At 39.4% G+C, this 23,907-nt stretch overlaps 1 protein-coding gene across 1 annotated transcript in view; it reads right to left on the minus strand.

The window, feature by feature from the left end:
- LOC112107612 (serine/threonine-protein kinase TNNI3K) overlaps nucleotides 1-23,636 on the minus strand; it is a 164,917-nt gene extending 141,281 nt beyond the window's left edge. Inside the window, exons 1-5 of the mRNA XM_024201386.2 lie at nucleotides 23,535-23,636; nucleotides 22,746-22,854; nucleotides 10,677-10,762; nucleotides 8,605-8,702; nucleotides 5,534-5,644 (exon numbers count right to left, since the gene is read on the minus strand). Coding sequence (XP_024057154.1) covers nucleotides 5,534-5,644; nucleotides 8,605-8,702; nucleotides 10,677-10,762; nucleotides 22,746-22,854; nucleotides 23,535-23,574 — 444 coding nt within the window. The 5' untranslated portion in view covers nucleotides 23,575-23,636. The remainder of the gene's footprint in view (nucleotides 1-5,533; nucleotides 5,645-8,604; nucleotides 8,703-10,676; nucleotides 10,763-22,745; nucleotides 22,855-23,534) is intronic.
- Nucleotides 23,637-23,907: the final 271 nt, after the last annotated feature.

Below are 23,907 nucleotides of genomic sequence, written 5' to 3' on the forward strand. Positions count from 1 at the left end.
AAAAAAAAAAAAAAAAAAAAAAAAAAAAAAAAAAAAAAAAAAAAATCACAGCACACTGTTACTGAAAAATTACTTACTTTCTCATTTTTACCATGTAATTATAAAATAAATCAATTGGAATATAAATATTGTACTTACATTTCAGTGTATAGTAAATAGAGCAGTATAAACAAATCATTGTATGAAATTTTAGTTTGTACTAGTTTGCTAGTGCTTTTCATGTAGCCTTTTGTAAAACTAGCCAAATATCTAGATGAATTGATTTACCCCCTGGAAAATCTCTGCGTACCCTTGGTTGAGAATGACTGACAAATAGTGTTAAGTATATCACCTATACACCAATATAGCATAGTTTTCAACTGAAAACACATATTTTTTTATTTTTAATATATAAAAATATCTATAGCTACAGCTGATTAATATGCCTTCTGAATTTGAAAAACATATTTTTTTAAAATAGTATATTTTCAGACATAGGTGAAGTTCCATACTGGAAAGAGGGTGCCCCTAAGAATTATTCATATCTGTCCCCAAAAAACCCTATTTTGAGTGCCTAAATGGAAATAAAATGGTGCATAGTCCCTCTGCACTGGGATGAATAACACCCATACAAGTATACTGTACTGTGACATGCACTTATTTTAATGTTTTAAAAATGCATAAAGATCAAACCTTAATTATTCCACAATCTAAATTAAAAGAGTCTTTGCTTCAGTCCTTAGCTCAATACACTGTCAAGGGATAGATAAATCAACTTGCAGCAATTTTGGGTTGGTATTTAGGTCCAGGGCCTGAACAGCTTAATACTCATCCAATTTTGTACAGATACTACATAGCTGGCATCTTCCCTACCATCATCAATAAAAATGATGTACAGCACAGTGTAAAGTTATTCACTAAACAATTCCCAAAGATCACCTTTACTATTGACTATGAAATAGAACCAGGACACCTCTTCTTGGATGTCAAAGCCTTAAAGACCAGTGACAAGGTACGCACTAGTTCAGGTATGACAAGGACAATGTTTCAGGTGAATGTGCAGTTTTGCCCACCCTATGTCCATAAAAATGGTTTGATTATGGGACTGTCTAGCAAAATATGACCCTGATCCTGCATCAAGATACAGTGTAGTCAATGTAGCTACGCACAGAGAGAGGGAACCACACTAGCACATCTGAGTGCAACATTGCACAGAACGATTGGATATATATTTTTTACATTGTAAACAGCAACTTTTTTTTTGAGACAGGATACGCCAGGAAGCATTTCTATTCATGGTAGAAAAAGGGATTCTATAAAAGGTCTACCTGGCAATGTACCAGCTGTGAATAACATTTATAGGAAATAATGAGCTATTAAAATGACTCCAGTAAATAACCCAATCTAATGAGCATCCAGCATAATGAGGAAGACAACAGAATCAATAAGATAATATGATCAGACAGCCTTACTTTATATACATGGAATTTTTTAAAAGATAGACACTGTTTTATTAAGAATATATACTACAGATTGTACCTTAGATCAGGGATCGGCAACCTTTGGCACACAGCCTGCCAGGGTAAGCCCCCTGGCGGGCCGGGCCGGTTTGTTTACCTCTCATGTCCGCGGGTTCGGCAGATCGCGGCTCCCACTGGCCGCGGTTCGCCGTCCCAGGCCAATGGGGGCTGCGGGAAGCGGCGCAGGGCGAGGGATGTGCTGGCTGCTGCTTTCTGCCACCGCTATTGGCCTGGAGTGGCGAACTGGGGCCAGTGGGGGCCGCGATCGGCCGAACCTGCGGATGCGGCAGGTAAACAAACCGGCCCGGCCTGCCAGGGTGCTTACCCTGGCGTGCCGCGTGCCAAAGGTTGCTGATCTCTGCCTTAGATACTTGGGGCTCCATTAAAGAATACCATTAAAGAATACAGATAATTCCCTTAATGCCATGCCCCCAGCAAGGCAAAATATCACTCTGTACATAAGATCATTACCAAGTAATACACAGTCCACACACAAAGCACAAAGCACGTTTCAGAGAACATGAAAGGATCATAAAACGAATAAGACTGTTGCTAACTTGCCTATTATAATTCTTGCACAGAACGATTGGATATATATTTTTTACATTGTAAACAGCAACTTTTTTTTTGAGACAGGATACGCCAGGAAGCATTTCTAGTGAGTAAACAACAAGACCCAGGAATATACTTGATTAATGAAGGGAATGACATGATGTCTCATGAGTTTAAGAACGTAATGCTAAAAAACAAACACCAAAACCACCAGCAAAACCTAGTCCCTGAAAAGCTAACCTTCAAAATAAAGTATTTAATGTCAGTCTGCTCTATTAGCATGCTTCTCCATCCACAGACTTAAACAGTTGCCTACAGATGCTGCAAATTGATTTGTCCCTTGATAACTGTTGGAGTTGCTGACCGAAACATTGAAGAATAACAGCTTTTTAATTGAGTTTTTGTGTGTGACTAACTGTACAGTGCTTTATCCTTTTTCTCACTTTGTCACATCTGCACAGATTTCAGAGGTAACGCCAGGCTTTCGTGTGACTTATCTTTATGGCTTCTATCTCGAGCGCCCAATCAATCAATGCAAAAGTAACATTTGGAGTTATTCTCATTATGGTGTCTTTTGTATTCACCGTTTCTAAATATTTAGAGAATACAAACGTGAGGCGAGAATCAGCCAAAGTCTGCACTGGCTTCTCCTGGCCCAGACCCCCAATGGCAGAAAGTCTGGCCAGGTGGAGGGATGAAACAGCACACTGCACCCTCATCCTCCCCTGCCCACACCAAGATGTGAGGAGTGGGGGATTAGGCAGCCAGCACATCTTAAAATGTGAGTGATGCTGGTGATGGAGGGAAGTGGCTGGGATATGGTGATTCAGCCCCTCCACTAGGCATCCTTTGCCAGTAGGGCTCCTATGGAGTATGGTCAGAGCGTGAATCTGTACAGAGCTTAACAGAGCACAGAATTTCCACTCCCAGTGGAAATGTTGAGGAAGTGCAGATTACTCAGGCTGGCTTTGCAAAGTGCCTTTGACCCTCCCTGGGACAAGATTGCTGTAGTTATTATTTATATTATGTTAGTGCCCAGAGACCCCAGATAGAATCAAAGCCCCACTGTACTAAACAGTTCATATAAGCAGAGATAGACACGGTGCCAAATATTCAACGATATTTAGATACCTAAAGATGCAGCGAGGTGCTTAAATATCTTTGAAAATGCTCCTAAGCAGGTTAAGCGTTAAGCTCCCCTTGATTTCAAAGGGAGATAGGAGTCTAACTTTGGTTTGATAGTAAAGACATATTTAAGCTGACTTTGCCTTCAGTGTAAACAGGAATGTTTCAAAGGTTCACAAGTGGAGTGAGGCCAAGATGGCAGCCACATGAAAGTATAAGCACAGCTTTGTTGCTTCTGCCTGTGGGACTAGCAGTTCTGTTACACTCTCCAAGTGGCAGCACTGTCAATTTTGGTGATGTTTGCAATGCAGGATGAATGACAGAGTTTAAATCTTACCTCTGAACCTCCTTGTTTTCTGTGGTTTCAGTTAGATCATGAATGTTGCTTTACAATAAGTACTTTCACTGAACTATTTTCCCGTCCATTAGAGGAGTGTTAGTTATTTAGTCTTATGTTTTTTTCTGAATTTAATAGTTTAAAAAGGACTGGATTGAAGTAAAAAATCTCTCATTATCTGCAGAACACCTACATTTCCCTCCGCTCCTACCCCCATCGCCCCAGTGTGCTTCAGCATGAACCTAGATGGACCTTGTGCTCATTCAGTCTTCATCCTCTCTGCTGAGCATGCCAACAAAGGTGCCAATTAGTACAAACCAGGGTGTTAATTCTGGTGATGTCAACACTTCTCTACTAGGAACTGAACTGAAGTCTGAGTTGCTTTCTAATAAAAGTCTTTTAAAAATATCAGGTTTAGAAAGAAAGTCCATTCCCTAAAGCAAGTGTTTTCCCCAGGGCAGTCTCAACGCCTGGTCCTTCCCATAAACTGCGAGTGGGTTCCAGCTAGATCAGAGAGGAACCCTAGTATGGAAGAAGGTTGAGAAATACCACCCTAATATAATATGGGCCAAAGTTTCAACACACCTTCTTAACTGCATCACACAGTTGTTTGCAGAAGCCTCCAGTTACATAGATGATTCCTATATTGACACCAAGTGGATATTTTTGAATGCAAATGAGGTGACTGTGACTGCACAACTGATTACACAACTGTGAATATAGTCACCAATGTGCTCTATATTACCTTCTTTGTAACTTCTTGTTGTTATCCTGCATTCCTTGCCCACCAGCCCTATTTCAGGAAATCTGAAGTGTCTGTTTCCATAAGTTAGCCTAGTTTTGTTGTTTTGTAAAAGTCAGTAATTTCAACTTAAGCAGCAGAATTGAGAACACAAATAATTGTGCATTTATGATTATGTTTGCAATTGTGAATCCTTCATTACAAAAGTAATTCTCTCCAAGTGGTTATGAAGTGCCAGTAAATGAAACTTGGATATTAAACACTTCAAGAAATATATTTAAAAAAAATAAATGAGTGAGTTAATTGTTGCAAGGGCAATGCAAAGGAGATGATATGAGAAATGATTGAAATGAGGCTGGAAAGTGATAGGCTAACAGGTTCACGACTAAAAGGAGGTTTAGTTAAGGAGGGGCTGGACTACAGCCTCCAGTGGAACTCCTCTTTCCCACTCCCCCCACCACCACCTCAGGAGCAGATTCTGCAGGAAGAAATCCTTTCAAGGCTCCCCTCAATGAATTCCTCCAGATCATTTTGTCAGGGATGGAGAGCCATAGGGCTCACGCCCAAGCTTGGTGGAACCCCAGGAGTCCATAGAAAGCAATGGCCAATGCTGGACCTCAACAGCTCCATGGCTCTGTTGCATCCACATACTAGGGACTTCTCCTGACTGCAGCTGCTCCTGGGATCCCCAGACAGAACTCACAGAGAAGATAATACAACTCTAAGATAAGAATATATGAGTAGGCCAAATCTCTGCCCCCTCCCTGAGTGCAGAACATGCACTCAGCTTGTGGAGCATAATCTACAGGATCTGGAGAAGGGGATGAGACAGTGACACAGAGCCCTCACTTCCACACTGGAGAGGAGCGTCCCTTCCATACAGAGATCTGGGGAGGAAGCAACGATCCCACCAAGGATATTCATATGCATTCATGTCACCACAAATCTTTTGTTAAATTCTTTGATATTAATAAAGGAATAGCACTGGTTTCCAACAAGACTTTAAAGACATTTTATACAAAGAGCAGGAGATGTATGAATATGCCTGGTACATTTACTCATGTGTATTCTATGTACACACAAACCAAGAGAAACTTTTTTAATCCTAATAGCCTCTCCAAGGGGTTATGAAGTGCCAGTAAATGAAACTTGGATTTACTGAGTTACTGATGTGCTGTTTTGTCTGTGTTTTAAGCAGTAACACGCTAAAAGATAAATGAGCCGATTAATCATGCCATTCACTCTCACCATTTCCTGTGTAGAAGAGGAAAAACGTACCTCATGATGACCAGCTATTGTAGCAATATGAAGCGCTGTAAGAGCTCCGTATCCAACTTGCTGAATGTCAGCTCCACCATGCAACAGGGCTGTCACAAGTTCTGCACTGTCCTACAATGCACACATTTCAAATGTTTTTGTTAGGCCAATAGACGTCTCTAAAGCTGTGTCACTCCCTGATTTTATGAGCTATTTAAATATCACTTAGCCTCAGAACCATTTTTAAATGCTCAGATGGACTATTTTAAATATCAGAACCATTAGAGTGTCAAACCCAGAAGAAGGGCACGTTAGGACTTCTCAGGATCTACAAAGGAAATCCCACAAATACACAGAATAGTGTGCTGAATACCAGATTTATGAGCTTGGTATTTTGGATGGATCTCCTTGTTGACAACATAATGGGCTAAAGCACTGTTTGTATTCCTGCCAAATATAACAATGGCAATGGAAATCATAGTAATAATAATAATTTGTTGAGACTCTAAGATCAGTTCACAAACTGTGTGTTATGAGGAACAATATCCAATTGAGGTGGATATTATTGAACTCATTTACAAAGGGGTAAACTTATGCACAGAGAAATGAAGTAACTTGCCTGGGGTCACTCAGTGAATCAATGGCAGAACCATGAATAGAAGCCAGGACAACTCCCAGTCTCCTATTCTAACTGCAAAACTAGACTTGTTCCTGTATTGAGCCAGATCCTCAGCCGACTCCAATGGAGTTATGGTAATTTACATCAGCTGAGTAATTGGCCCTGTCAGCCATCTTGGAAATAAAACATCTTCAAATGACTATTCAGCATCCAATAGCAGCGCACACAACACTGCCTGTCATTCTGACTAGTACTGTCCCATTGTTTCCTTGTACTTCACTATCTGTCTGTATCCATCCATTGTCTCATGTCTTAGACTTAGATTGTACTCTCTTTGGTGCAGAGACCAGCTCTTTGCTGTTGCTGTTCTGTGTTGATCTGCTTAGCATAATGGGGTCCTGTCTATACCTAGGGCTCCTAAGTGCTACAGTAAAAAAATCATAAATAATAAGACCACAACAGCAAGAGATGCTCAAGCTTGTGCCGCCACCACAGCTCCCTCTCCCTGTAGTGTATACAAAAATGAGCGTAGACCATGAATGAATCAGCATTACAGAACATGCAGTGGAGATGTGACTGCTGACCCAAGCCATTTTGTTAGTGTTGAAAATATATGTGTTCAGCTTCTTGGAGCAATTATCAACTTCCATGTGAGATCATGAACTACAGTATTCCCTAACACCACCCTCCTTGCCAAATTTTAATTTAAAAAAGAAAAGCAATCTTTTTAGGCCCAAGACTATGGAAGAAGGTTCTGTATTACTGGATGTGATATTTTGACCTGAATTTAGTGAGGAAAAAAACCCTGAAAATAAAATGGCCTAAGCTAGGAATTCCTTGGAGAATTCCTTTTCCAAGTGATAACTCGGTCCAGCCTACTTAGTTCTGCCATGATCCCATCAAATCTCACAAGGTAATCTGGCCACAGCCCAGACACAGGGAGTGCCATTAAAAAGTCATCCTTTACCAGCACTTACCACACCATCGTATCTGGGATCTCTATGCATTCCATATACAATAATTTTAATACAATAGATGCTATGGTGTGTTAACTGTTGGTAAATCCTGCAGCCTTAACATGTCAAATGTCCTGCAAAAGAAATTTCAGATTGTATATTTGATTCCAAAATTCACAGTTTGCAATGGTTTGCTTAGCTTCATGGAATCCAATCAGAGCACAGAAAAAGTATTGTGTGACTTGGGTGACTAACTAAGATCCTGATTCAAGAAATCACTTAAGCATATGCTTAACTTTAAGTATAATCCTAAATTTCATTGACTTCACTGTATGCATTGAAAATTGTGAGCAGACAGTGCAGCATTTACTAAAGAAAGTCGGAAATTAGTCCCATCTAATGAATACTTTCAAGAATAATTGGAATCTGTTTGCAAATAATTTTTAATTAAGAAATGAAAGGTAACATTTCTCAAATAAATCATCACCATTCTACTTGAGAGTAAGGCAACAAAATTCCTATAAGGCACTTAGCTAATTGTGCAACATTTCACATGGGTGAAAGTTTTCTTTATGACTGCTATAGAGCATCATCCTACATTCTGAAGCATAAGATTTGATTACCCATATTATTTTGGTTGGCACATGTCAATGTAATTGTTATCAGTGGTCATAAAATTAAACTAGTATAAGAATTATAGAAATAAACAAGGAAATAGCAAGTTATCATAGTCAGGGCTGTCCCTGGGGGGGGTGCGGAGCCCGGGGTGGAAGTGACAAATCCGTCACTTCCGGGATCGACACGTCACTTCTGGGATCGACTGCGCCCGGTGCTGGCCAATCACACCGGCCTGCGGGGCTCCCCAAAGCACAGGGCCTGGAGCAGTCACCCCGATTTGCCATACCCAAGGGATGGCTCTGATCACATTACAATAATTAGGAAAGAAAAGACAGTCTTGTGATGAGCGAATAGAAAGTTAAGCCAGGAACTTTCAGTTCCAGCTCTGCCAATAGATTTACTGTATAACTTTGGGCAAGTCACTTACTCTCTCTGTGCATTAAGTCTCTCTGTCTGTAAAATGGGGATAACAACAGTGCTTCGGGGCAGGTGTTGTCTTTATTTTTCTGCTTCATTAATCACCAATCACAATGTCAGTTCTTAACAACAGATAAAATAAAAAGTAAAATAAAATAAACAAATATTACTGCTGACTGGGAAACTTTAGCTGAAACAAAATTGTGACAAAATACAAGGCGGAGAAGCAGTAAAGTTTTTGTGAAAATGTTTTTCTTTCTGTAACCATAGTTATATCAATACTTCTCTAACTCACAGACATGTTGTGAGGTTGAATTAAACAGTATCCATGAAAGATGGTAAATCCATAGTATTTTAATGTGTGCAAGCATTTATACATAATTTTCTTATATATTGTATGCAAGGCATAAAGATTTTCATTGGGATTAGTAATTTAGAGAGAGCAGACTACGAAACATGCTGACTTCTCATTTCTAATTTACCTTGTAAGCTGCCAAATGCAGAGCTGTAAATCCATTTCTTGTTAACCTGGATGGACGCAACCCTTTTAGCATAAGAGTTCTAATATGGGATTTGTTACCTTTATAATAAAAATTGAAAAGAGAAGTCATTTACAGAAAAGAACATGCAAATGAAGGCAATCAGCTAAGAGCGTCCACACTTAGTGTGTGGCTACAGATTTGTCAGTTTCTTATTATTGAGCTCAGATCAGATCTCAACACTTTTATTCACATTTGCAGTATTCAAAATGCAAGCAACAGTCCTTGTAACAGACAGTGTTACTTGGATTTAGAATTAAATGGTAGACTGTGGTGGCCTTTGCATGGGTGTACAACGAGAAGGGAATGGATTGCTCTCCATCCTAGCATCCCCTGACTTTCTAGTGACTCCAAAGTGGACAGGGAAATGATGACACCTTCAACATGTGGCAGGCACCACCCCCTTATGGTACCAATCACCATCAGGCACAATCTAGCCATTAACAGGAACACTTGTGGCACTGGGCATCTATTCGCTTGCTAATCTCATTCACATCTTTGAGGGAGGACTTTTTAGAGATATTTGAGGTGCTAAAGAGCACAAACTCCTCTTTCAGCATGAGACTCCCTCCCTGCCTTACAAGTTGGGTTTCCTGGACACCTACCATGTCAATTGATCCTTCCAAAAGTGATGCTCCACCCGGTGCCTTTACAGTTTATTGTTAGAGGGATAGTAGTTTATAGGAATACTAGTGAACCATAACATGAAGACACTCTCATCTCCTGCCACCTCTGTCATAGAATCATAGAATATCAGGGTTGGAAGGGACCTCAGGAGGTCATCTAGTCCAACCCCCTGCTCAAAGCAGGACCAATCCCCAGACAGATTTTTACCCCAGTTCCCTAAATGGCCCCCTCAAGGATTGAACTGACAACCCTGGGTTTAGCAGGCCAATGCTCAAACCACTGAGCTATCCCCCCGCTCTTAAGTGCTGTGGTCCACATTATGGCTGCCTCCTGCACAGCTATGCTAGAAGAAGATGCTCTCTCCCTCAGGGTTGCCACAATTTAGCTCACATTGTGACTACACAATAATCCATTTCTTAACGAACTCTCAACATGTGGCAGGGCACCACCCCCTTATGGTACCAGTCAGCGTCAGGCACATTCTAGCCATTAATGGGAACCAACTGTTCTAAAACTGCCTAAAACAATCCTGGTGTGTTCTCTCAGGTCTTACACGCACTGAAGCTAATGGCAAGCTCCCACTGATTTCAATGGTGCATAATCGGTCTCACTGATTATACATCTGGGCCCAGATTCAGCAAAGCATTTAAATGCATGTTTAAGTGCCCTGTGGCACCGAAGCCTTAGGGTACAATTCTCTTTGATTCTGAATGCTGACCTCTGTTGCATATTGTGGAACAAGTGCAAAATGCATGAGCACAGTGTGGACAAGAGATCTGCAGTATGGATCAGAGTAGAAAATTCTACTATCAGTATGAGTGCCTAGATGATCTCTCACATGACTTTTCTTGTTCTCCTGGTTTGCTATCTGCAAGAATCCCATCAGAGAACATTCTGGGCTAGAAGATCTGATTTTTATTTTATCATCATTATTATTATTTTAATTCGCCACGTTGTAAAACATTTTCACAATATTACGAAAATGAAATGTTATCTCTGTGGGAAAAGAGTATCAAAAATTCAACCTTCATACCAGTCTATAATGTGTATATTTCATATAGAATAATACTATCCCTTGATTACAAAATAAACATAACAACTAATTTCAAGTTAGTTGCACATCTGTACTTAAATATGCATCAGAGTTGATTGGAATTTTTGCTACATTGAAGAATGATTTAGAAAGGAGCTCAAAGTTTACTTGGAGCCACTCCACCTTGTCACTACAGTTTAGAGTGTTGTAACTAATGCTTACCTGAGCATCAAGAAGAACAATGCAAAGAAGGCAAATAGTTTAAAAATATAATGTTCCTGTGGGTTATTAAACAGACCAAATCACTAACCATGTAAATAACATGCTTAAAGAGTATGAAAGTTCAAATACTTACCACCGCAAATACAACATAAATGAAGAAGAGAGAGCCCATTTTCTGTGCGATAATTTAAATTGACTTTGCTGAAGGCTTCATCAGAGCTGAAAACAGAGATTTTACAGATGATCACAGTTTTCAACTTTTAGCATATTTTCTTTTATTTGAAAAATTTGCAGAGAGAAATCTCACTATAGTTTCACTCATTCACAACACTGTAAATCCAGAGGTACTTCACTGATGTCAGTGGATTAATCTACATTTCTACTGTTGCAAGTGAAATCAGAATCCAACCCTTACTTTTTCCTGAGCTATATTTCTATTTTGACATTATTTCTATACATACATATACAAACAGCTACATTATAAGAATAAAGGGAGAAGAAAGCTTCTTTTAAGAAGAAAAATAAACTGCTATAAGTAGAAAGGTTCCTTCTTCCCCCTCCACCCCATCTTTCAGCTATAGCTACAGCAGCACAGGAGCCAGCAAACAGAGCTGTAAACAGGGGAGTTTGAGTGGGAGTTTGCAAGGGAAGTTTGTGGGGAAGACCAAGAGGCAGGCAGAGGAACAGACAGGCTAGTGAAGGGAGTGTGTGGTGTTCTAGCAGTGTTTTGGTGCTTGTTGGGGTTTGTTTGTTTTTTGCTGTGGGTGGTGGTGTGGTTTGTTTTGTTTCCCAGATTTACCGGATATAGGTGGGAAGCCTATGACAGATACAGAGGCAGCAGTGGTAGTGACCCAAGCAGTGGAAGAGACAATGAAGATGACTGGATGTGGAAGCTGCGGCATGTACATGATCCTGGAGGGGGTACCTGAAAAGAGTTTCGTCTGCATTAAGTGCCACCTGATAGAGCTGATGGAGGAAAAGATCCGAGGATTGGAGATGCAGGTGGAAACTCTGGTTGAGTTTAGAAGAGGGTTCGAGCAGATGATGGAGCAAAGACATGAGGAGCCTGAAGGGAAAAGCTCAGACTTGCAGATGGAAGCAGGACCAAAGAACTCTGAGGGGAGACTGCTGGGTGAGGAAAGTGGACAGTGGAAGCATGTGACTAAGAGAACCGGGCAGAGGAAAAGACAGACTAGTGAAGGAGAAATAGAGCTCAGGAACAGGTTTGCGGAGTTGGAAAATGAAGAAGGGGCACAGCAGGTGGTCGCTGAAGGTGAGAGGGCAAGGAAGAAGAGAAGAGCAGCTAGTCCTATAGGAAGAGGGGAAGAGTCAATGGAGATAACACCAAATATGAGCCCCAGGAGGATACGGGATGGGTTGCGGAGGATTGCAAGGGTGACTTGCAGCCAGAGGGAACAGGGGATAGACCGGAGAATCGCACCATCACCAGGAAAAGGCAGGTCTACGTGATTGGGGACTCCTTACTGAGAAGACTAGACAGGCCTGTAACCAGAGCTGATCCGGAGAACAGAAGGGTGTGCTGTCTGCCAGGTGCTAAGATACGGGATGTGGATCTGAGGCTGAAGAGGATCCTAACGGGAGCGGGAAAGAATCCACTGATTGTCCTTCATGTGGAAACAAATGATACGGCTAGATTCTCGCTGGAACGTATCAAGGGAGACTATGCCAGGCTGGGAAGATGCTTAAGGAAATTGAGGCTCAGGTGATCTTCAGTGGGATTCTGCCTGTTCCTAGAGAAGGGCAACACAGGTGTGACAAGATTATGACGATCAACAGATGGCTCAGGCAGTGGTGCTATAAGGAGGGCTTTGGGATGTATGGCCACTGAGAGGCATTCATGGACAGAGGACTGTTCTCTCAGGATGGACTTCACCTGAGTAGGGAGGGAAATAGACTTCTAGGATGGAGGCTGGCACAACTGATTAAGAGAGCTTTAAACTAGGAATTGGGGGGAGATGGTTGGGAGATGTCCAGGTAATCTCCACACTGGATTTGAACATTGAGAGGGAAGAAAACGAAGTAAGAAAGGATACAGCCGTGGGTATGAGAATGGACATAAGGAGGAAGGGTTGTGTAGATACCATTCTAATAGGTGATACTGGGGGCAGAATGTCTGGGCCTAATTGGGTAAAGAATGTGAGCGAAGCCAAACAGCAAAAATTAAGATGTTTGTACACCAATGCGAGGAGCCTAGGTAACAAAATGGAGGAACTAGAGTTACTGGTGCAGGAAGTGAAAACAGATATTATAGAGATAACAGAAACATGGCGGAATAGTAGTCATGACTGGAGTACAGGTATTGAAGGGTATGTGCTGTTTAGGAAAGACAGAAATAAAGGCAAAGGTGGTGGAGTAGCATTGTAAATCAATGATGAGGTAGACTGTAAAGAAATAAGAAGGGATGGAATGGATAAAACAGAGGGATTAATAACAAGAATTATTGTTATAAGCTGAGGATGCATCAGTTGGAAGTAACAGAGAAGGAGAAGGACCTTGGAGTATTGGTTGATCACAGGATGACTATGAGCCGCCAATGTGATATGGCTGTGAAAAAAGCTAATGCGGTCTTGGGATGCATCAGGCAAGGTATTTCCAGTAGAGATAAGGAAGTGTTAGTACCGTTATACAAGGCACTGGTGAGACCTCATCTGGAATACTGTGTGCAGTTCTAGTCTCCCATATTTAAAAAGGATGAATTCAAACTGGAACAGGTACAGAGAAGGGCTACTAGGATGATCCGAGGAATGGAAAACCTGTCTTATGAAAGGAGTCTCAAAGGGCTTGGCTTGTTTAGCCTAACCAAAAGAAAGCTAAGGGGAGATATGATTGCTTTCTATAAATATATCAGAGGGATAAATACCAGGGAGGGAGAGGAATTATTTAAGCTCAATACCAAGGTGGACACAAGAACAAATGGATATAAACTGGCCATCAGGAAGTTTAGACTTGAAATTAGACGAAGGTGTCTAACCATCAGAGGAGTGAAGTTCTGGAACAGCCTTCCAAGGGGAGCAATGGGAGCAAAAGACATATCTGGCTTCAAGACTACGCTTGATAAGTTTATGGAGGGGATGGTATGATGGGATAGCCTAATTTTGGCAATTAATTGATCTTTGATTATTAGCAGGTAAATATGCCCAATGGCCTCTGATGGGATGTTAGATGGAGTGGGATCTGAGTTACTACAGAGAATTCTTTCCTGGGCGTCTGGCTGGTGAGTCCTGCCCACATGCTCAGGGTTTAGCTGATCGCCATATTTGGGGTTGGGAAGGAATTTTCCTCCAGGGCAGATTGGCAGAGGCCCTGGGGGGTTTTCGCCTTCCTCTGCAGCGTGGGGCACGGGTCACTTGCTGGAAGATTCTCTGCACCTTGAAGTCTTTAAACCATGATTTGAGGACTTCAATGGCTCAGACATAGGTTTGCTACAGGAGTGGGTAGGTGAGATTCTGTGGCCTGTGTTGTGCAGGAGGTCAGACTAGATTATCATAATGGTCCCTTCTGACCTTAAAGTCTATGATTCTATGATTCAAGGTGATAAAAGTGATAGAAAAAAATTAGAAAAATCTATGTATTCATTTCTAAAGAGTCCAACAACATGATATCTGGGGGAATGAAAGAGACAATGAAGCTAATTTCAAAGAATACTCAAGTATAGTCTTTGCAGAAAATAGTTTCTGTTCCCCATATGACACATATATAGATGGGCAGTGAAGCCCTTTCAAATGAATACCTGTTAAGAGCCTAGTAAAAAGAACAAATTTCCTGTCTACTAGGGGGTACAATGCCTTCCACATAAGAGTGGTGGAAACTTGTAGAACATATGAGCAAACTTTTCCAACTCTAACAGGTTTTCCACTGAAAATTGACAAAAATGTATAATATTCCACAAAACTCAGACAAGCTCCTTCTAGTTTTGAATGAAGAGCACTGAATTTTAAAATGCAATGGCAATCGATCTATTAAAGGAGTAAGTATATATGACAACAATGGCTTTTGAGGGTGCCAAATTACAGTTCATAAGACAAAAGAAATAGAATACAAAGGATAATACAATTTTGTGCCACGCAGTTAGGTGTTTGACTTGTTTCTACCATATCTGCCAAATGTCCTTCCTGCAAAGCTTCATGTTACAAGGTTAAATCTGCTAATAAGCTTTACGCTAGCTCCTAACTGCACTGAAACATATTACAAATCTTACACCTGTTTTATAGTATGTCCAGTAGTTGTTGAAACACATTTCTTGGCAGGAAGAACAAAATGCATTGCACATTTTCCTTTTTACTGACTGTAAGGAATTTAAAATATAACACATACTAATGATAAACGTGAATACTCTTGGCAAAAGTAACACCCATAGCAGGCAGTGGTGTGCAGGAGAGAAGGAAGGAGTGGAATTGCATTCCCCACATTGTAGTACCTGAAGGCATCATATGGTTTGTGAGGCATATCACCTATAATGATTCTGGAAAAGGACAGAAAGTGCACCACAAAGTGGCTCTTGTTGTATCATTAAAACAGGTGTAGCTAGTACTCCCCAGGACAACTCTTTCAGTGTGGGAAGTGCATTCCACAGTCAAGAACCAGTCACTCAAACCACACTGCTTCAGCCTCTCAAAATTAACCCAAGGGGTCATTAACTCAAGCTAGGGTGACCACATAGCAAGTGTGAAAAATCGGGACAGAGGGTGGGGGGTAATAGGAGCCTATATAAGAAAAAGCCCCAAATATCGGGACTGTCCCTATAAAATCGGGACATCTGGTCACCCTAGCTCGAGCACTAGATGACCTCAGTTTTTATGTTAATACATAGCAAGTTACATGCTAAGTTCTCTTAGGTAAGTATTTTAATAACATTGCTAGCACCCATGTACTGAATATATTCTTTTCAATCAATGGTCTTCCTTAGGGGCAATTGGGAATGTGAGGCGGTTAACCATGAAGCTAATTCAGCTTCAAACTCAGGTGGCCTACTGTATATATGTCAGCTAATTTTCACTATTACTTTATGTTATACATTAACATGTAGGAAGTTGTGTGAGGGTGGGCTGCTGGGTACATTTTATATAAACATTGCTTATTCATACAAGATGATATACATGGGTATCTGAGGGTGTGGAAGAAGAGGGGGTGTGTAATATATGTCCATTTCATTAAGCCTGCATTGTAATGCATATGCAGAAGAGGTCAGTATTCAGGAGGTATGTGCAATCTGAACTCTGGCATTTCCTGACTCTTGAAGATTACCCATGCAACTTGAACATTCTCTTAACCTCAGTAGTCATGTTTTGCCTTTCCAATGTCAAAAAAATAAAAACATCCCTGCTTTTAGTCCTGGATTCATTGCTCAAGGAAATATGTAGATGTAGGACTCTATATTGTGGGTGTCTAGGACTTGAGAGGGTAAGAAAAAGCAGGAGTGAGAGGACCCAGGATATGGCCTGAGTCCAGGCAGGGCAGAAGTACTGTGAAAACAGAGTTCTCACATAAATTCCTTCCCCCAAACTGCCATTAATGTCAATCAGACTTATTCACTCTTGTGCATCAACAAGGATATGGACCCCACAATGTTCAGCAGCAAATTGTGTGATTAAATAGCCCTGTTTTTCCGCTTGGTTTATTGCATTGAAATGTGATATTTTAAAATCAATTTTAGAACAATTTCTAGACCCTCATTCAGACTTTCCATTAACTTCTATTAAAATGTTTCTGGTTTTGATGTGTGCAATTAAAATATAGCTATAAGCCACATCCATCCTAAGAAAGAAATGCAATTTCCTTTCTTTTTGCCCTCTCTAGAGTAATCGCACATAAAACTCTCGGGCAACTGACCACCACTTATCTATTGTGACATTCGAAGTTCAGTTTAGTTTTTAATTTTCCTCTACATTTTTGGAATGTCATGCTATGTTTTAATACAGCCTAATGATTTTACAGTGCTTGCAACTTGTTGAGGTGACTAATCAAAATGAAGTAATTATTATGGATAGATTTCTAATAATATATCTCTCAAAAAGGATGAATAGCCATTCTGACTCATTAAAAAAAGAATCCATCATTCAAACTGGATGCTTGCATCTTTTTTCTGCAAAAAATACAGAACATACTTTTAAAAAATGTTAGTTTATGTATTTTTATGATTCATTAAGCTCTGTTCTCCACGTGTACAACTCAAGTGACCTCTTTTCCAGAACAGCACATGTCAAAGCCCCAAAAGGGAATTCATTAATAAAAATAAAACTAGAAAAATTGACAATAAAATTAATGAGTAAATTAAAGCTGCCTCATGTTTTGCAAATAAACATGTACAATATATTTTATAATATAATAGACAATTACATTGGGCATTCCTGCCCCTCGTGATTAATGACATATTATGGAAAGGCAGTAACCTCTGCATAGTTACAGTTACACCCATCTCCCTTTATAAAGCCCTTGATAAACAGCGACGGTAACTTGGCTTGGATAATTGCGGAAGGCCTGGAAAGTGCTACATTTATTCTTGAAGCAAGGGAGAATGTTTCTGCGAAGTATGAAGGAAATTGATCAATCTGATTTTGAGTTACAGGTAATTAAATAATAACCCTGATAGAGAAATGTTAGACAAAAGCCAAACTTTCCAGTCTCCTCATAGGACAAATCATCTCATTACTACTCCTTCAAATATTCTAAGTAGTTAAATCTCTTTGAAAACTACTGTGTGGACAATTCAGGTCCCATTGATATAAACAGGATTTTTTTGCCAGTGACTTCAGTGGGATTAGGATCAGTCACTATGGACTTGTTTCAGCAGAACACAAAATACAAGCTTAATTTGGATGTGCTTAAATCCATCCTGATTCAGCAAAGCACTGGAGCATGTTTAACTTTAAACATGTGCATAAGTCCCATAGATGTCTATTAAATGTTATACAATTCCCCCTACAAATGTAAAACCACTGTTAAAATGAGATCAGAACCAGGGCCTGTTTTAATATGTTATTCATTTTAAGTATAGACAAAAGCCTTTAAACCAGAAACGTGCTAAGTGTTAACGTGCACCTTCATGGCTGGTGGCTTTTTGCAATGAATTATTCCATCTTTACAAAGTTTTTTTGGTGGGGGCAGAGTTGGGGAAGGGGGATAGTAGGCTAGGCATCAGCAGAGCTGAGTGAAATTTGGAATTTCCATCCCATGGGATATTCCAACATTTCCACATTTGAAACATTTTGTTTGAACATTTTCAACAAAAACAAAACATTTTGATCAAAACAAAATATTTCAACATACCCCCCAAATCAAAATGTTTCTTGTTTGGTTTGTTGAAGTGATTTGAAATGCTTTGTGTCAAGTCAGTTCAGCATTAAACTGCATTTTCCCATTGTGGTGCATTGCCTCCTGGGAGTTGTGGTTCAGAAACCTCATGTCTCCCATTTGTCCCTTATGGGCCAGGCTCCCTAGCTGGATTATACCACCCATGACAAATCTCGATTCATGTTACTCCTGTGAAATACTTCACATTGTATTATGGGAGATATAGTCCTCCAAGGAGCTCAGCCCATAGGAGAGAATGGGGCCCCAAACTCCAATGTATTCGTTGATAGGGAAATAAATACAAGTTGGTGTTTTATTGAACTGATTTGAAATGAAACATTTCAGGTCAGTTCAACAAAACAAAATATCCCGATCAGTAAAAACAACCCAAAATTTCATTTCATTTCATCATAAGCAAGATTTTTCCACAGAAAATTTCAATTTTGTGGAAATTGCATTTCCCATCACAAAATCATCCCAACAGAAATTCTGGATACGGTCCAGCGACCAACTTAGAATAGGCTCTACAAACCCAGGTCTTTAGGCCCATTCCATTAGGAATGATATTCTAGTAAAAAAAAAGGATGTGGAACTGATACATATGAATATGTAAAGCCCATTAATGAAACCAAGAGCTAGACTCCTTTCTGAAAAGTTGCATGTGTTAGTTTGACTAGCTTTGTGTTAGTTTGTGCATATGTTAGTTTGACTAACTTTCCACATCTGTCACTTAGATGGCAGGTATTAAGCATTCAGGGAGCTTGCTGGCCCTATTTCTATTTTCTTAATGTAAACTGTTCTGATGTGGAATAATTCTTCCACACATTACAGTCACATTTTTTTCTTCAGTGACTGTTCTTCATTTACCACTTACTTTTTACTAAGGAAAACAAAATGTTTTGCTCACTATAAAGAAAATCTCATTCTTCAAATATATTATAGCTCCATACGTGTCCTCTCAGGCATAACATGATTAATGATACTGATGTAAGGCCCATCTATTCTTTCAGATTTTCCTAGGGGTGATTGTGGGAAAGAAACTCCAGGGGTTGGGGGGAAAACTCCTTTTTGTTAACATGTCTCCCCCCACCCCCAACCCTATGCTTGGAATTTTTGTTTTAATATATTTTGGTGCATGATTTGAGAGATGGATTGATTCACTTGATGGATGAATTTTAAGAGTTTCAAAATACCCAAATATGATTCTATTGGAAAATCATGTCTCCTGCCCTCCCTTCTAGAGCTCAGTGACATAAAACAAATGGTAGCATTGAAGGGGGATGCTGTCAAGTTCAAAACTCACATATTTTTAAAGATCAAATTCCCTTCTCTATTAAAAAGACTTCATATATTACTAAAAATCTAATTTTTCACCACTTAGGCCATCTGTTTACATTTTCCTTTTCTCTCAACATGGAAGAGGAAAATAGATTTTCAGTTTCTCTGGTTTATAGTCAATTTGTACTCAGTTACACTTTGTGGTTCTCATACTCTGACAGCAATGATTTAGTTGCAAACATTGTAAGGGAATGTTTATGTGTTGAAAAGGCTTCCACAGTAATTTTTTAAAAAAATTCATATAACCATTTCCATTGGTCTTAGATTTTGATGAAGTTTGTGTTTACAAAGCCTAAATTTGAGTTCCCCAGAGTGTGTTTCAAATCCCCTTCTGAACAAATAAGTCCCTCTTTCAGGAAGTTATTGTGATCGGCTACCCTTCGGAAAAGGATGGGATTGAGGTTAAAGCACTGCACTGACATTCAGCTGATCTGGGTTCACTTGCCAGCTTTGCAACAGATTGCTGGTATGACCTTGGGCAAGTCATTATATCATCCTGTGCCCCAATACTACAGCTGCAAAATGGAGATAACACTTATTTTCTTCTACCCTTTGTCTGCCTCAATTATTTAGACAGTAAATTCTTCATGGCAGGTACTTTCTCCCCCTTGTGCTTGTACAGAGCCTAACACAATGTCTAGCTGAACTTTGTTGTGGCCTCTAGATACTGACATAATACAAATAATAAACATGACCAGCACCAATTTTGGCATGTGACAATCCAAAGCATACCCTTTAACGAGTTGTGCAATGGTAGACTTACAGCAGAGGGCACATGTGATAATATCAAGAACATCAGTGTGAACAGACGAACAGTGTGAATTGTGAACTCTCATTTTATATAATAAAGCTACATGTTTCTGGCTTTTGGAGGCTATTTCTTTGCAAACATAAAGTGAAATTCCACACACAACCTTAAAAATCTACACAGATGCAATAATGTGCCACCATAATTTTGATATGGTTTTTGGGAAACTGCATTTAGCCGTCCCTTCCTTTTAGCCACCAAGTCTGAGCACAGGAAAGAGAACACCTTTTCAAAAATCTTCTGCAACTGGTATGTTACGAGGAAAAATATACTAGCAGAGTGCACAAGACTTGCCACCCCATATTTCTTCTCCAGCAGTCTGATAACCAACTTCTCCCTGGCCTCTAACCAGTTTCTCAAAATTATTTTTCTTCCTCACTGAACAAAAGATTTTCTCTTGTGTGGGAGTATCCTACCAGCCTCATTTCATGTCTCCTCAGAGGTGACAGATCCACACAGAATAATTATGCCCTTACTATTAATCTTGGACAAAAACTATAGTCTTCAGACCAGATTCTGATTTTAGATTCATATAGGAAGACTGACCAATTCCAGTGACCCAGGGTGGATGGGAGAGCTGAACCTGTCGATAGATATTTCAACCCTGATTAAAAGTCAAAAGTCCACTTTTCAGATGTCAGTAACAGAGGGCCCAACCTTGCAATGTGCTAAGTATCAGTAATTCTCATTGACTTCAGTGGGAAGTAATAGCATTCCCCACTTAAGAAGAGAAGGTTCATTGACACATTTAGTGGTCCTACATTTGGTTTCAGGACAAAGTGGTCAGCTTCCAGTGGCCAGCTAGCCACATAATGAATTATTTTCTTCTCTTTTACCTAATTCAGAGTCAAAAATACACTTTCTACTGCAGCTCAGTGGACTCAATGCTTCAAAGTGTTGAGCATTCTAGCAAAACATTTAAGTACACACTTTAAAGTTAAGTCAATGGGGTTACTCACATGCTTAAAATTAAGCATGTGCTTAAGTGCTTTGTTGGCTCAAAGCCAGAATGCTCAGCACTTTGCAGGATCCAGCCCAATATAATCAACAATCTTCATTTTAAATTGGGGGAGGGGGGGGGTCAAACAATGGTAATTAACATAGCTGAGTGAATAATCATAATGAATAAGTTAAAAGAACAGGAGTACTTGTGGCACCTTAGAGACTAACAAATTTATTAGAGCATAAGCTTTCGTGGGCTACAACCCACTTCTTCGGATGCATATTGAATGAATAAGTTAGCTGACCAATATTGTTTTTTATTTGTTAATTGTCTGGCAACAGAACACATTATTTTCTCAAATGCATTTGATGTTTGAAATTATTTACTGGATAGCTTCTGCAAATTAACTCATTCACAAGCCATTTTTTGAGTGCATTCATTATTCGAGCTGCCTTGAATGGACACATAGCTCACATGGTATTATTATCCCTTTTAACCTATGGCTAGCGGAAAATTCAGGGTCTTGTTCCAGTTAGGAGAAATTGGCAATAGGTATTTCTTTTATGTACGTTTTCTTTTCAAAGTCCTGTTTCCCTGAACACAGAAGGAAACAAATAGCAGGAGACAGTTCCTTTGTTCGCTGATCCAAGCCTGCCTTCACCATCCGGTCTCTCTTCCCAAAAAGCTTTTTCTCTGGACTATGTTACCAGCCTTCTGTTACCATATTCTTGGCTTTCTCTAGCTGCTTCAGCTTGTCCTGTGGCACTTCAGCTTGTGCTCAATTACCATCCTCCCCAGCCCAAAACAGTTCTATCAATCAAAGCACCAGCCCCTGCGTTTGAAAACCCCCACATGATTCAGCTTTTACTCCACTTTTCCATGTGTCTGTATTTTGTGGGCGACTGTTATTTCAAGTACATAAAAGGTTGTTACAAGGAAGCAGGAGAAAAATTGTTCTCATTAACTTCTGAGGAGAGGACAAGAAGCAATGGGCTTGAATTGCAGCAAGGGTGGTTTAGATTGGACATTAGGAAAAACTTCCCATCAGGTTAGTTAAGCACTGGAATAAATTGCCTAAGGATGTTGTGGAATCTCTGTCATTGGAGATTTTTAAGAGCAGACTAGATAAACATGTCAGGGATGGTCTAGATAATATTTAGTCCTGCCTTGAGTGCAGGGGACTGGACTAGAAGACCTCTCAAGGTCTCTTCCCATCCTACGAATCTATGATTCTATTGTTTCAGCCCTGATTACAATGGTTTCTTTACATTTATTCTGAATGTTAGGCAGTGGTCATGCCTGACCCATAACATTATGTTATCTTATTGGATGAGTAGGAGTTTTAGAACCAGGTGTCCTGACAAAGTGACTACAATTAGGAATTTGAAATGACTTTCAGCAACTATTCTGCCTGCATCTTTGTGTAAAAATCTGCAAATATGCTTGCCAGTAGACTTGTTTGCCAAAGTATTTTTGGAGAATAAACAAAAGGAGGTATGTACACTGCTAAAGCAAATTCATTAAAAAATTCAAACATACATTTGCAGTAAAATTTTGGCCGTATTCACCCAGCGCTAGTAATAAGCAGCCATTAATCTTGGTAGTAGGATGTGGGACACTGGCCCAGAATTATAAGGACTTACTCCTGAAAACAGATAGCAGATATAAATAGAATGCAGATATAGACTATCCATATGTGCAACACTCATTGACACATATATGAAAACATTTGCAACTACACCAAAATTTAAAAGATAATTATTGTTTCTAAATATAATAAACAAGTTTCCAGAATAATTTACCTAAAGACATGTTTCAGTTCTGTGAACTCCTTTTCTTTGATCTGCAGGTCATCTTCTAATCTTTCTAAGATTATAGCATATGATTCACTAACTTTCTTCTTCCATTCATCTTACAAGAAAAAGCAAATATGATTCACAATATACTTCATGCCCTATAAAAAACTAGCACACAGATCACAATCTCCCAGTAATCAAAACAACTCCACTATCAAAGTTACCAAATTATACATTATTTTGCTACTAACACTTTCAGTTTAAATTATGGATATGTGCAGTTTAAATGATATTATATGTATTATGCAAAAAGAGTTAGGCGTTTTTTCCTTGTGTAAAACAATATATATACACACACATACCTATGCTATACATACATATTAGATATATCAATCTTTCTGGAAAACTCTTTTCAATTTAATAGTGAAAAGTTAAGTTCATAAGGTTGTATTTGTTAGTTCTAAATATCTAAGTTTTAACAGTATAGAAGTACAGAATAAAAATAGTTCTAAATTTTGTATTGTTCTAATTAAATATTAATTAAATCAACAAAATAATCTAATTTAATATGATCTAATGGTTTGAATAAATTTGCTGGCTTTTCTTCCTCTTTTTCTATCATAGATACTGTATGTGATTTGAGCCAAGTCAATCTTCATATAGATTAGGAGCAATACAATACCTTATCCTTGAACTCAAGAGTAAATTAGCAAATGAGTAAATTTGCTAAAGCTACATTTGCTGCTGGTTGATGGATTTATATCATATTGCATTTGAAGAAGCAACATTAATTACCAGTGCAAGTTTGGGTTGGTCTAGATTTATAATTCCCCATTTGTTCAATATTTCTTCTTTGTTTCAGTAAAGTTCTTGCAGTAATGATTCCTTGTTCAAGTGCAGTGACAGTCCTACTGAAAAATACTTTGATAGTCTCTGGCTAAAAATAAACTGTGCGCCAAATGGAATGTCATGCAACAATGACACAGAGCAAAACAGTGTGTGCTATGAAGTGTAAAATAATAAAGGTAACTAATCAGTCTGTTTAAAATATAGTGTCAAGAATAAATTGCAAATGTTTCAGCAGAAATATTTGCTTTCTTCTGTTGACTACCCATACATAGGGGAGGGTGAGCAAACTGCCACCAGATCAGTGGTGAGGAATAGACAT

Source organism: Terrapene carolina, unplaced genomic scaffold (assembly GCF_002925995.2).
Source record: "Terrapene carolina triunguis isolate 2854851 unplaced genomic scaffold, T_m_triunguis-2.0 Scaffold210, whole genome shotgun sequence".
Classification (NCBI taxonomy): Eukaryota; Metazoa; Chordata; order Testudines; family Emydidae; genus Terrapene; species Terrapene triunguis.